The sequence below is a fragment of the Chenopodium album genome, chromosome 17 (genome assembly GCF_948465745.1).
Source record: "Chenopodium album chromosome 17, dcCheAlbu1.1, whole genome shotgun sequence".
Lineage (NCBI taxonomy): Eukaryota > Viridiplantae > Streptophyta > Magnoliopsida > Caryophyllales > Amaranthaceae > Chenopodium > Chenopodium album.
In genome coordinates this window covers 3,907,060-3,921,965 of record NC_137850.1, presented here as the reverse complement: position 1 = coordinate 3,921,965, position 14,906 = coordinate 3,907,060, and the positions used below count along the sequence as shown (strand labels likewise).

At 33.2% G+C, this 14,906-nt stretch overlaps 2 protein-coding genes across 3 annotated transcripts; one reads left to right on the top strand and one right to left on the bottom strand.

The window, feature by feature from the left end:
• Positions 1-6,391: 6,391 nt before the first annotated feature.
• LOC145589397 (ubiquitin-conjugating enzyme E2 variant 1D-like) lies at positions 6,392-9,388 on the top strand. The gene is made up of 4 exons (XM_081645941.1): positions 6,392-6,551; positions 7,528-7,667; positions 8,338-8,463; positions 9,000-9,388. Exons 1-4 carry the CDS (start codon positions 6,518-6,520, stop codon positions 9,138-9,140), a joined length of 441 nt encoding a protein of 146 aa, XP_081502067.1. The 5' UTR covers positions 6,392-6,517; the 3' UTR covers positions 9,141-9,388.
• A 1,302-nt stretch (positions 9,389-10,690) lies between these two features.
• On the bottom strand, positions 10,691-14,463 carry LOC145587427 (uncharacterized). Of its 2 annotated transcripts, none has more exons than XM_081644164.1 (4): positions 14,289-14,453; positions 14,052-14,152; positions 11,866-12,058; positions 10,691-11,117 (listed from the first exon to the last, which is right to left on the bottom strand). In XM_081644164.1, exons 2-4 carry the CDS (start codon positions 14,103-14,105, stop codon positions 10,987-10,989), a joined length of 378 nt encoding a protein of 125 aa, XP_081500290.1. In that variant the 5' UTR covers positions 14,106-14,152; positions 14,289-14,453; the 3' UTR covers positions 10,691-10,986. The 2 variants fall into 2 exon arrangements, with proteins under 2 accessions (XP_081500290.1, XP_081500291.1); XM_081644165.1 differs by having other exon boundaries at positions 11,020-11,157; positions 14,289-14,463.
• Positions 14,464-14,906: the final 443 nt, after the last annotated feature.

Below are 14,906 nucleotides of genomic sequence, written 5' to 3'. Positions count from 1 at the left end.
AAAAATATTTTTTCATATCTTTCCTAGCAAGCTTTTCACACATAATTATATACAAAAATCTTTTTTTTTATTTTTAAAAAAAAAAAATCCTTGTTGTAAAAATGGTAGAGTTGTACATAATAATATGTATGGAACAATTTATGTTAAGAATTTAATTATATTTTATTTTTTTTGCTTAAGTTTATGGTATCAATATATATTTTGATATGATATTAAATCTTTTGTATTCTTTATTTATGTAAAATATTTGATTAAAAAAAAAAAAAAAAAACTAAGGGACACACTAGAAAATAACACATGTCATTTTTGGTGTGTCTTTTACTATATAGTTATTGATGATGATATTGTAATAGATAGGGAGGCGATGAAAAATAAAACCACAAAAAACAAAATACTACGTATAATTGAAATCATTAAAAATAAACCACAAAAAGGAAATAGACGAAATTAAAATTCTTTTGCAGGGAAGAAAAAAAAAAACTTAGTATATAGATATTATACTCCGTATCTAAACGGTGCTAGTGTTTTTTTTTCCCCTTTTTGCTGCAATGTGAACAAAGATCTTTTGCTCAAATATTGGTTGGTTAAGGTTTTTATTTGCACTTTTTTTAAGTGGGAATGGAGCATGTTAATCAATGTGGAGCTAAATGAATTGTAGTTGTAGCTTTGTGAAATCATGTGGTTCCACAAAAGCGGAAACTATTAGTGTGTAGACGGTATTCCCTCCGTTTCATAATGTTAGTCCCATATACTATTTTAGATGTTTCAAAAAGATCTACCCATATTGAATATATTCCATTTTTAATTTAGTTTTATTTCCTATTTTATACATATTAAATTCTAATTGGTTAAATTAATTAATTGTTGATTGATGACATAGCTCTAAGTAAGGAAATTCCTCCATTGAATTATGCAATCATGGTTGATGCTTTCCGAAAAAAATTCAAAAAATTTAAATATGGCAAACTAATTATGAATCGTTTTTATATTTTAATGTTAGATTCCAAATATTCTTTTTTTCTTATTTTATGTGACTGATTTCATATGGGACTATCATATAGAAACGGAGGGAGTATTTACAGAGTTTGTAAATAGGATGACAATGTTTGTAAATAAGTTGAAGTATTTGCTAAGACCATGTATAACTAGCACTGTAGTTGGGTAAAAAGTACTATAGTGGAGGCAAAAAAGTAACGGGGCTAGTTTAGAGAAAGCGGGAAAATGAAATGGTACATTTGATATCCAAAATGGTATTTTTTTATGGTTATAGTAGTACTTTTTGTATATTATTATGTATGTATATTATTATGTATGTATATTATACCCAGGGATGGCAACGGGTTGGATTTGGACCGGATCCGTTTTTATACCTAGGATCCAAATCCGATCCCAATCCGTCGGGTATGAAAATGGGAGATCCATATCCGTTGGATCCTACAGATCCAAGTCCAAAACGGATCCTAAACGGATCTTGCCCTTTCATCTATTTTAAATAACAAATTTAGGTCTCGTTCTCTTCACCTTATTTTTGTTGAACTGAAATTATTTTTACTGAACTGAAATTATTTTTGCTGAACTTAAATTATTTTTTACTGATTTTCTATTATATTTCTTTTTTAGTTTTTTGATTTTTACTGAACTGAAATTATTTTTAATGAACTGAAATTATTTTTGCTGAAATGAAATTATTTTAACTGAACTGAAATTAATTTTACTGAACTAAAATTATTTTTACTGAATATTATTTTTTTAAGGTGAAGTGAACAGGGCCTAAGTGTTTTTAAAAAAATATAACAAACTAAGTTAAAGTAGCAACAAATCGCAAATTATTGTAAACAATTATACTAAGATTAAGTCATTAAGTTACATAATTAAATGACAAGCTAAAAAAACAAAAAAAAAAAAAAAAATGAAAATGTAAACTGCATGTGAGTTAGTAAGATAAGAGAGCATTAAGGGAAATAGTATGAACATTGATGGACATATTGTGGAAAAAGCCTAAATTTTAAAAAAAAAATTAAATAAAAGGGTAAACGGATCTGGATACAAGTATTTTAATTAGACCCGTTTCCAGATCCGTTTTATAGCTCAGGACCTAGATCCGACCCAGATCTGTCGGGTCCAAAATTTTAAGATCCATCCGTGAAAACGGATATGGATCCGTGGATACGAATCGGGTACGGATCCATTGTCATCCCTAATTATACCATTAGGTTATATGTTGTCTTAGTAATACTATTATAACTCACGCACAATGGTACAGTATTTGATGTACAATTTACATACTTATTTGTACCATTTGACAAATATTTATACCACTACAACATTTAATGGTACTATATACCTATTTGATGGTACATATAATTCAAAAAGGAAACAAGGTTAAACAAAAGTCAGCTCACCTTTATTGAGCCCAACCCATGCGAATTTACATCTCTACCCTCCTATCTATATTATTATTAAAACTCCAAGACAAGGAGTGTCATTTTGCCATTTGTTCTTTCTTTTTTGTCATTTTGCCACATCACTTTAAATTTTTGCCACGTCACTTTTGCTATTGTAGTTAAATGTGCTTGATTTAATATACACCTTAAAATAATGATCAATTGAATTATTGATTACAACTTTAAAGAAAGAGAAGATGTTACTTGCAAACCAATAAACTAGCCATTATTAGTAATTAGTTTTGTCATAATTGAAAAGTTGAATAATTAAAATGTTTTTAAATTGCTTTGACCCATTTAATTTGTAAAATATGTATTCAATATATTTATCCCTATATATTAACTTATCCAAGGAAATGATACACTAAACATTCTAAACCTATTGGAGAAACATTTTATTACTGGCCTATATATGATTTTCTTTATATATAATTCACTCAAAAGTTAGTACGTGTAAAATCTATATCTATATTATTATTAAAACTCCAAGACAAGGAGTGTCATTTTGTCATTTGTTCTTTCTTTTTTGTTATTTCGCCACATCACTTTAAATTTTTGCCACGTCACTTTTGCTATTGTAGTTAAATAAGCTTGATTTAATTTACACCTTAGAATAATGATCAATTGAAATATTGATTTCAACTTTAAAGAAAGAGAAAATGTTACTTGCAAACCAATAGACTAGCCATTATTAGTAATTAGTTTTGTCATAATTGAATAATTAAAATGTTTTTAAATTGCTTTGACCCATTTAATTTGTAAAATATGTAACCAATATGTATTCAATATATTTATCCCTATAAATTAACTATCCAAGGAAATGATACACTAAACATTCTAAACCTCTTGGAGAAACATTTTATTACTGGGTCAGTATTGTGTTAGGTGAGTATTTATTTACTCTACCTTACATGGCATGCAATGGATATATTTTGCATACTTAACTCATATTTTTTACACATTTAATAAATCACCCTAAATTAATTATGGCCTGATGATGGTGCAATATGTAGGATTTGCTATAAGTAGCATTTTGGTTTGATGATTGTGTAATATGTAGGATTTGCTATATATTAATACGAGATTCCATTGGTTGATTTTCTTTATATATAATTCACTCAAAAGTTAGTGCGTGTAATTTTTTTTATTATTCACTATTTATTCTCAGGGGTTGAATAGGGGTTGAATATTGATTTGATAATTCATTTGTGCATCCAATTTGAAAATGATATTACATCTTTTTTTAAAAAAAAAAAACGATATAATCATATAATGCATGTAATTATTTGTCATGTAATTGAATATGAAGAAGAGAAACAAGCCCGGGGCATTGCCCGGGTCACTAACTAGTTTAGTATTTATAACCCATGTAAAACCGCCTATGCGCTTAGATGCACTCAAATGGGAGCAAATTAAACATCCAATGGTGAACGATACAAGAGAAAACGTTGTAGGATGGTTTATGTTGCATACATTAAATAAAAAAGGTATAATATGGATATATTTTGTCATTAATATTTTTATTGTAAAACATATTGGCAGTTAATGCAACTTTTTAAATAACTCGGTTATCTCTAGGATTTCTGTGTTGGGAGGGTTTTTCAGGTTCCCTACAAAGATTATTCTAGCCTCCATTGCTAGGGTTTTTTTTTTTCTTTGAGGTTTTCCTTCACTCTTCTCCCTTTCATCTCATTTCTTTCATCTCTTTTCTTCTCGGTCTCAATTGTGTATATTTTTGTAAAGGGTTTCACTAGTATTTTTATCGGTTATATTGAACTACGCACTAACCCCTAAATCTTGAATTAAAGTATGATTGTAGGAGTCATTTCAAGAGTTTGCATCAATAAAATATTTATTAATTAAGTTATATATATTATTTCAAAACAACAAAGGAATTTCATCCATTGCCTTCCATTTCATCACATATACTAACATGAGTTTATTTATTTGATCAGGTAGATGAATTTTTAAGCTGAATTTCTAGATGGTTAATAAGTTCGTTGCATTAAGTTTTTTTTAACTTATTTATTTATTCCCTCCATCATTCCAACATAATTCGAATTTTTTCCCATTTTATCCATTCCATAATAAGTAGTAATCCCATGGACTATCTCCTATCACATCCACTCTCTTACGGAATATTAATGAATAATCTTTTAGTCCCTTAATATTGCCTAATTGCATTTTTTTTTTTGGGTTAAACATTTAAAACTTTGGCCATGAATTATTCTCATTAAACAATTTAAAATAATATAATCACATATGTTCTTGCTGGATTCTTCTCGATGTTCTTCTGAATTCTTGAAGTTTTGGAAAAAGGTTATTATTCATCAATATGAAATTTGTGACGAAGTATGGAGGCAAGTTGGTGGGCCAACTAACGCAAGAGATTTTCGCACATGTACCTTGTAACAATGGATTATTAGGAATATCGAAGTTCAATCACACAATGACACGTCCCCTGAATTCTGGCCTACTTAATTTGCAATTGAAATATGGTGTTATGGCAATGGAGAAATGCAGTTGCTTTTGATAAAAGGAGAGAGATACTCAAGGATGTTAACCAATATCTTTTGGATCGCTTTAAGGAAGTCTTGAGGGTTATTAGTGATGATACTGCAAACACGCCCAACTTTCAAGAGCAAGAAGAGAAGCTTTTATAAAATGGTTGCCCCCCCCATAGGCGCTTTGCGCTTAATTTAGATGGTGTCGCAAAAAGGTGCATGCCTCGAGGGACTGCAGTGAATGGAGGTCTCATACGGGAGTGCATTGGTAAGCTCAACTATGCTTATTCCCTCAACATGGTGTTTGTTATTCCTCATTTAAAGCAGAGATTCTTGGTTTTAAATATGGGTTGGAAATGGCGAGAAGGCTTGGTATTAATATGTTACAGATTCAAATTGATAATCAGGCTGTAGTTAGAGTGTTAAATGATTTTGAAGCTTGTGAACGAGAGTGCATACATCACATAGCTATAGGGATTTAGGTACTCTAATCGGAATTTCATGAATCATATTCATACGCACCTAAAACAAGATCGCATGCATTACACACAAGAATCACATAATTATACCTTTGAAGCGTGAATTCCATGTAACAAGTTGATTGACAATTAGGGAGAGAATAAAGCCCTAAACGTTGCTCCTCTGCTTAGTCCAGTTACAACAATAGCAATAATTAATCCTCATTTCTTACTAGCTTCTTTTTAAACATTCGTGATCCTTTCAAGGGATTATTCACTAAAAATTGTTAGCTACACAGTTGCTTTCAAAAATATGTTGAGGAGTTTTCTAATTGTGGAGCAATAGATCCCCTAGTAGCTATGTTTGTGAATCAGCCTCGGTCTCATTCATTTCTTAGCAACACTAGCTTCGTTTGTGATCCTTACAAGAGATCACTCACTATATGTTTTATGTAATAGCATAAACTCTATCGCAATCCTTAATTAATCAGGTGCTTGAAAATTTGCATATTCAAATTGATAATCGGGCTGTAGTTAGAGTGAAACGATTCTAAAGATTATGAACAAGAGTGTTAACTGCTTTCAAAAACATGTTGAGGAGTTTTCTAATTGTTGAGCAATAGGTCCCCTATTAGCTATGTTTGTGAATCTGCCTTGGTATCATTTTTTTGTTAGCAACACTAGTTTCGTTTGCCATCCTTTTGAGAGATCACTCACTACATGTTTTATGTAATAGCATAAACTCCTTCTTGATCCTTGGTTAATTAAGTGCTTGCAAATTTGCAATCGAAGATGCTCATAAAAGTTACAATTAGCTTGTCTTTTTTTTTTTTACGAGACAATTAGCTTGTCATTGAAAATGGTCGAGTCCTCGGCTTTTTTTTTTAACCAAAAAACGGGTCGGTGACAAACTGGGATTCTTTACTCGTATCTCGTGAGTCGTGACCGTGGGCTGTGGCCTTTCCTTATTAACACCCCATTTCATCTCTTTCTCTCTCCTTTGTCCCCAAACAAAACACCTCTTCAGTCTTCACCATTTTCTCTCTCTTTCTCACACACTTTGCGTCAATTCTCAGTACCCCTTTTTCTCTTTCGATTTTATTCTCCAATTATGACGATTGGTTCTGCAGGATCTAGCGTCGTCGGTAGATTCTACTTCCCTTCTTTTTTCATATTGAAATTTCAATTATTTTTTTTTGGTTTTGTATTGGGTATTTCTTGTTTCATTTAGGGTTATTGTTTGTTCTTTGAGATTTTCTTGTATGTGAATGTTATTTTTATGCTTGATCGATTGATTTGTCATGTGGGTTTTTTGTTATTCTGATTGATTCAATTATAAAAGGATCTAATCAATATCATTGGTTTTGCTTTCTTGGATCCAATTTAGGGTTTGTTGATTATTGGCTGCTTCAATTTTGAATGATTTTATCATTGCCATTTTTTTTTTTCATGTTTGGGTATTGAAATTTTGTAGAGTTCTTTTGTTTTGGATAAGAGATGACTTTATGGAATTGGAGATTGATTTTAAAGTTTTGTAATATTTGTTGACTTTACTATGTAGATTGTTGTTGTTTCTTTGAGAAGCCATGTTAATATGAAACCTGCTTTCTGTAGCATAGAATAACAGAAGCTTAATTTGAACGCAATGTTTTGGACTTTGTCAATATCTTTGAAATGTTAGTGTTTAGGGGAGTTTATCTATCCTTTAACAGGAGACGAATTTTCCTATTAATTAGACCAGGCTACTAGGTGTTGAGGAGCAAGAGGTACTCTGCATTTCTCTATGAAGGCCTAAAGCGGCGATAGTGAATTTTACCGGCAAGTCTGATAGTGAATCTTAATGGCAGCATGTGTCCTTTTTTAGAATTTTAGTACTTCGTATATTAATCTTTTGTTAGCCTGCATTTTCCAATTGATTCGTCTTCAAGTATTCTGGTCCTTTTTTTAATTGCTTGGGTTATAAGCCATGTTACATGTTTTGACTTTGAGAATGTAAGATGGCATACCGTTGCTATTGCCCTTATTGGCTGATTCAAGTTGCTTTTAGACATCAATTGATGTTTCATTTAAAGCTGCAAAAGCTTTTATGTCTAATTATACTCTGTTGATTTGGCTATGCAGTTCCCAGAAACTTCAGGTTGCTGGAAGAACTTGAACGTGGTGAGAAAGGGATTGGAGATGGGAGTGTCAGCTATGGGATGGATGACAGTGATGATATTTACATGCGCTCTTGGACGGGAACTATCATTGGCCCTCACAACGTGAGTTGTGTTTTCCTTGTTTTATTTTGCTGCTTTTGGATAAGAGTACATCTTTTTTACATCATTGTTTTAGATGATGCAGCCCCTCATTATTGTTGGTGATACTTTGTTTTAGGATAATTGATTAATAATACAGCTGGATTTATTCTTCTTTAGTATAGTTGATCAGAATTTTTCTGATTGGCTTTGTAGAACTTAGATCATATTTCCTTTTGTTATAGTGCTGGGGTAATTAAGCTGTCAAGATCGAATATTGTGTTCATAATTTCTCTAAAGTCTAATTTAATTGAGAAATCCATATTGTTTCATGTGCGCTTGTGGAAGAAACTTAGTTTCTTGTCCGTGATCTTCAATTTTCTCTCTTTCTAGTTCTACTAGTCCTAAACCCCATTCCCACCAGGTGTGAGAATCAGCTATTACACACCAGTTTTGTTCTGCGATCAGTTTAGTTTCAAGCTATTTACTTTTCGAACTTTATTTATTTCCCTTTTCTTGGGTTCATTTGGCCTTGGATTTTTGGATTGTATTGTTGATCATTTGACCAAAGGGGTTTCAGTTTCTGGTGAACCTTTGGATGTGCATTGCTTGTGCTTCATGGTTCATTTGTGTTTTCTTTTTTATTTTTTGTGGTTGTAGTTTATTTGAAGATTTGTGTTGGTTTTTGTATCAGAGTGTACATGAAGGCCGCATTTATCAGTTGAAGCTTTTTTGTGACAAAGATTATCCAGAGAAACCTCCAACTGTTCGCTTCCACACAAGGGTCAACATGACTTGTGTGAATCCTGAGAGTGGAATGGTAATGTTTAATTGTCTATAGTTTTCTACCTGATGATGTGAAATATGTATATCTTTTTTCCTTTTTATGGCCTTTCAAGGATGTCCCTTTGAAGATTATGTATTCTCTATGATAAATAATATTTCTACATCATGAGGTCCTTTGCAGCTGTGGAAAGTGAAGCTGGTCTCTTGTAATTTTGGTTTGATTGTCTGTACCTTGGGAATTATATGATAATGTGACTCTATCTCCATGGGTTCACCTCCGCCCCCCACCCCCCCCCCCCCCCCCCCCTCTATCAATTTTAATTACCACTGAATACCATCTCTGTAATAATTGAAGCATAAGCATAACAATATGAATTTTTTGTTGTTCTTCTCCTTTTGAAAATCAGAAGTATGTATTGCATATGATCTGTCATGTAGATGGCTGATTTTCTGTTAATATGAGATGGAACCATTTCTGTTAATCCATAACATTTCATTAATTTCTACATTTTTTATCCTGTGCCCTGTAGTCTGTGGGAAGTCATTTATGTGTAATGTTGTGGGTGGCAGGTTGAACCAAAGAAGTTTGGAATGCTGGTTAATTGGCAGAGAGAGTACACTATGGAGGACATTCTGACTCAGCTGAGGAAAGAAATGGCTGCACCCCACAACCGGAAACTTGTTCAACCTCCAGAAGGGACCTATTTCTAGTTGAACCTACTTGTTTAGGACACCCCTTCTTAACAAGTTGGGCGTCCTGAAACAAAAGAACCTGAATGGCCTTATAATTCAGTACATAGTTTAATTATGTCTGCTCTTGATATGGAAATATTGAAGGAAAAAAGTCCCAATATTGCATGCTGATTGATGTCTTCAATCGGATTCCTTAGTGTGTGTTCTTGTAAAACATCTTTTTAACTTTTGAGACTTGAAAATGAAAATTCTAGTCAATTGAGCCACTAGTGTCTGTAATCAGTATGGTTAGCTGCTGAGCGAAGTGGTTAATTGCCGGCTTGCTGAAATCATTGATTTACTGTTTTTGATGCCATAGTATGCTTATGTGATTCTAGCTCTTTTGACTCTTAAATACTGTTTACCATGTCTGTCTGTATGATACTATGAAGTGTTTGAAAAGTTTGTGAGGAATCTGAACCTGCTTGCTTGGTTGTTGAACATTTGATTTTTATTCAAATATTGTGAAATTTGAGCAGAATTATCTACCAGTTGACAAGCGAGTTTGAATAAGAGTTTCAACTTGTAATTTTTTAGTAGCCCGTGTGATGGTTCTCTGAGAACTTGAAAGATTCACTAGTTGAACATAAGGCTAAGTTGTGTTATTGTGTCAAAAATCACCAAAACTTGGAAGAAGTTGAAAAATGTGTAGGAGTGTATGATATAAGAAGTATATAAAAGGAGAATCTGGTTCATGTGCCTTAGTGTTTAGAGATGGTTGAAGCTTAAAATCCTGAAGAATGAAGAAAATTTGCGGTGTTTTTAGGGCATAGAATGCGAGTGAGGTAGATGAACAGGCTATAAGTTAATCTGCATTCATCTACAGATTATACACAGTAGCAAACTATGATAGGAATAGCACTTCAGTGTGTTAAAAGAGTCGGAAAAATGAGCGCATCAATTGCGTTACCGAGTAATTAATTTATAACTATGTCATCATCAAGCTGATGCATCCCAGTTAGACATGTGAATACATCGACTTTCCAAGTGAATACATCGACTTTCCAAAAACTTGGACAAAGAGACCTCAACCACCCGATCAAGCACTGGAGCATCTTCGATTATGGTCACTTGCTCATGCAGTTAAGACATGTGAATACATCGACTTTTCAAATATTTGTTTTGTCGGAGTTCACAGTTAGTGTTGTACAACAGACGTTAAACACTGCACCGTGCATATAAAACTCAAGGGAACATTAGTCTATAATCAGTCCTCTATAGTAACACACCAAATCAGAAGTACCATGAATATCAGCAAGCTTCAAAAGCACATTCACAACTTCGCTTTTCTAATTCAAAAGAAAGCTGCTGATACATATATTAGGTACAAATGGACAACACTTGGCCTACTTATTGCTACTTCAACACCTATAATCAGTCATTAAGTTTGTACTTAAATTTATTCTTTGGTGCATAATGGACTCATGGTTCAAGCTATGCAGTATACACCGAGGTATGGGACAGCGAAACTAGAAGCAATCTTATCCAAAAAATAGAACCAAAAGAAAAACAATAGACCAAGGCACAAGTACAAGGAATACAATCACCATAGTAAGGCCAACTAGTATGGGTTTCTTCTGTCAGAGAGTTTACATTGATTTATCGAGAAGCCTCGCAACCATTATCATTCTTCTTCAGTTACATACAAATGATACATCTACAAATCACCAACATTATAGAGAACTTCCTTGAAAGTGATTCCCAAAGAAGAACTGATGCAACACTACGCTCAACTTGAAGACATCAAGGTGATATTTTCCTTGTTCTTCATCCTTTTCACTAAGCAAAATGTGTAAAATATACGTACAAGATGTACCATCTACTATCATGGTTCGAGCTTTAGTGATACAACACGCGACTGTCTGTTGCGTTTAGCCGCCTTGACAAAGACTACAGACAAGCAGGAAGGGGCCCACCATGGCCGACGAACCTTTTGCTCCCCTTTCAAGCAAGCCACTGAACAATATATAAAACGTCATGCAGTCAGCACATAAACCTGTACTTAAAAGCATTAATAATGAATTAGTTCGCCTATAATTAAGTTAATGTTGAGAAGAACTTTGTATTCTTGCAATAATTATAGAGCTTCAGCATTTCAATCATGAATTGTTCCAAAAACACGCTCTAATTCACAGCATACATGATAAGCTAGATTCACATGCTTTTAATTCAAACTGAAGAAAGCAACTAATGTTGTTCCACACATATGGATCGACAGAAATCTAATGATGTGGTTTGAAAAACATGCACCTGATGAAAATCGAGTAAAGTAAAAATAATCATAATTTATACTGGATGACAAGTATGGCGAAAACCGTCATTACAGTTTTCTGCTAGTCAAAAGTTAAAGAAAGTTCTAAAAAGGTGAAACCTTTTTTTGACGAAAACTATGAAGATCTGAGAAGGCATTTTTTGCTTAACTAGAGTTAAAAGATATCCACTTTATGATTATGATGAGTTGTCCTCAATTACTCAAGCAACTAGCAAATGCTTTTCTTTTGCCTTCTTTGCCTCAAACCATGAAGCCAACACATGATTGGTTTTCAGACTTCTGATGCATAAAAGCAAGATGTTGTTACCATTTTGTGTTGCTTCTCTTACCCCCCCCCCCCCCCCCCCCACACCCCACCCCCTCCTACCCCCCCTCTCCCCCGCGAAATAAATTGGGTGCTTTATGAAAATGGAAGATAAAAGATGTTGGAACCTTTTATTCGCCTCAATTCCTTGCAAAGTGTGATGAAGTCCCCCCATTTCATATGGCAGCGCCTAATAAACCTAAGTATCTGCTCTGTTGTGAACATGGACATTCCCTCCAAGTACTCGCCATTAACACCATTTTCCTTGAAAATTTGGCGGTAGCTACCAAGATTTATTTCTTCTAACCACATACCAACATCCTGCAAAGAAAAAAAAAAAGCTGTATAAGAAGTACTGAGACTCTCTCTGGTAAAAAGAAAGAAACATATTGAGAGCAACTTGGTGTGCACAATTAAAATCATCATCAAAATTCAGCACATCGATGAGAGTAAGCAATAGAAACAAAAGCAGTAAAACATCAAGCAAACAGTCAAATAACAAAATATTTCAAATTATCTTTATTCCTTGCATTTCCTAAAGCTCATCAATTGAAGCTCTGTGAAAGAGCAGTGCGTAATAAAAAAGAACACTCCAAGAAAATCAAACAAAGTAGAGGAAATCAAGCATTAAAAACGATAATGACACTCCAATGAAGAACAAGAAACCATGCCCAAAAAAATCCTTGATCAAACCAATGACACTCCAATGAAGAACAAAGACAAATCAGCTTAACAAATGATAATGGAAATCAAGCCAAACCAAAATCAAAACTTTGACCAGGTGTTACCAGGACATGTCATTTTTACAGGTTTTATGAATGTAATGAATATTATAGAATTTTGGTTCAATGATGAGAATCATAAATGTTATCGAATACACAAATAATACTGCTTTTGTAAAAAATGGTGCAGTGATTTAGTCAAAGAAACATAAGCCTTTTTCCCCAAAAAGTGATAACATTACATAAAATGAGACCAAAGCCTAGCAAAGCTGAAATCAAACACGGAGTGAAATCCCATACAAAAAATAGTAAATATTACCAGAAGGTCCCCTGGGTGAACCCATCCAGAAAAACTCATGACAACAAAAGCCATACTGGAAGGAGAAAAAACCGATAGCTCAATTTATAGTAGAATAAATGATGATCACTTTTGTATTCATGCAGTAGATTTACCAGACACTCAAAATCCTCAACAATCACCAAAAGTTAATAAATGATTTTCTTTTATATAAAAAGTGGGACAAGTGTGTAATGAGTCATATTCAGTTATTGTGTTTCCAAGTCTATAATCTCTTTACAGAACTAAGAAATCAGAAGTATGTTGCTAAAAAATGGGGAAAAGGATGAGATTGACCTAAAAGTCTAAGGCAAATTGAGCGTAGGAAGGAGAGGCAAGACGGTTGGTAGATAGTTAATGGGTGTCTATGGCTCCATGCTCTGAAGTTAGTCAGTCATCGATGCTCTTGGCAGAAATTCGAGCAAGTGGAGGTCTACCAAATGATATTGGGAGGTGAAAGATCTAGAATTTAACAGAATTTGAACTCGGGAAAGTCAATTCAACATATCCCTAGTACACCACCAGTTTGAAGAGCCAAAAAACCTCTAATAATGTTCAAAGAATTAAAGCAGCAATATTGACAGCACATAGACATTATCGAACAAATGATCATCTCCAATCAGAAAGAGACTTCCAAGTTCCAAATGTAATGTCCTTTATTCCAAAAGTCTGAGCTGAATAGACCATATGCATAAGGAAAACAGAAAATCATAAAGTCGCTTTAGAGTCAAACCCTCTTCCATTGTACCTTAAATTGAAAATGGATAAAGAAAGCATAAGCTAAAACCCTTCAAATTTTTTTAACAAGTCTTCCATTACACCTAATGGAGCCATTATCATCGACGCGCCAACTAACATTCCTCATTTCCCGTCTTGAATCTTACTGAAGCTTATCAATTGCCTCCCTTAACCAATAATACAATTCTCAATCCAGAGGTTCTATAATCTAAATTCTAACAAAAATTAAACAATTCATGGCACTCTTCATCTTTTCCCTAAGCAAAACATCGAATTATCCTTACTTTAGAAAGGCAAATCAGTCAAATGATCAAATATAACATAATTAATACTTCATGTCACATTTTGCCAAGAGTCCAAAGTAGTACTCATGATTCATGAAGCAATGAAATTAACAACAAAGTACACATTAAAATAAAGAATTAACATGAGAAACTTTATGAACAGTAAAAATTACACAAAAAATAATTCAAGATCCAACTCCAAATTTGGCGAAATTGAACACAGAAATCAATACCTCAACAGTCCAAATGAAGAAATCCAAAGGCTCAGGCGGCCGTTCGTTGTTCATCTCCCAAAAAAACACAAAACAAAAACCACAAACAAACCAGCAAAACCCTAATTTCACAATCACAAAAAATCAAAAATCAACATCGGATAAAAAATTTGAAAAAAAAAAAAAAAAAAAAAAACCTAAAAGTCATCGACAAAATCAAAATCAAACAAAAACACACAAAATTAGTACCAAAATTACCAGTTAAAGTTAGGGCAAAAAAAGATGATTATCCTCCACTCAACATTTGACGATGAACTTCAGTTGAGCACGAAAGAGGAGAGAGAAAAAAAGAGGAGAGAGAAAGTTAAAGGGGAGTTGCAGTTTGTTTGATGAGGAGGAGAGAGAAAGATAGAGAGTGAGGAAGTTAGGCGCGAGTGGGTTAATTTGCAAACTTCTAAAAAAAAAAGAAAAAGTGGACCCCACTTTAAAAAAAAAAAAAAAAAAAAAAAACTGATTTATATAGTATCTGATGAATTTAGGATTTTAAGTTAATACAAAAATAAATAAAAAGGTACTCTTTAGGTCCTACCACGTGTTGGTCTAAGCATAATCCTAATATCACGCCCCTTTTTATTACACGCGCATTTCAGTTTGTAATTTGTTGAGTTGATTTGATTTTCAATCATTGTTATGGAAAGATGCTGTGAATATGATCCATATACTAATTGCTTACTTAAAAGGTTATAAGGACTAAAGAGTATAGACTTATGTAGTTAGTATGCTGTTCCATCATCCAAGATTAAAGTTATGTTTAGGTCGCCTCATTAAGTTTACTAGCCATTGAAGTTTTAAGGCTATATCTAGTTTGCGTCAATG

Excerpts from the sequence above, each read along its gene's own strand:
- LOC145589397 (XM_081645941.1), top strand. The coding sequence starts at position 6,518 with ATGACGATTGGTTCTGCAGGATCTAGCGTCGTCG. Across the intron at positions 6,552-7,527 it reads TGCAGGATCTAGCGTCGTCG|TTCCCAGAAACTTCAGGTTG; the intron begins GTAGATTCTACT and ends TTGGCTATGCAG. Across the intron at positions 8,464-8,999 it reads TGAATCCTGAGAGTGGAATG|GTTGAACCAAAGAAGTTTGG; the intron begins GTAATGTTTAAT and ends TGTGGGTGGCAG.
- LOC145587427 (XM_081644164.1), bottom strand. The coding sequence starts at position 14,105 with ATGAACAACGAACGGCCGCCTGAGCCTTTGGATTTCTTCATTTGGACT. Across the intron at positions 12,059-14,051 it reads TCTTCATTTGGACTGTTGAG|GATGTTGGTATGTGGTTAGA; the intron begins GTATTGATTTCT and ends TTTTCTTTGCAG. Across the intron at positions 11,118-11,865 it reads GGAATTGAGGCGAATAAAAG|TGGCTTGCTTGAAAGGGGAG; the intron begins GTTCCAACATCT and ends TATATTGTTCAG.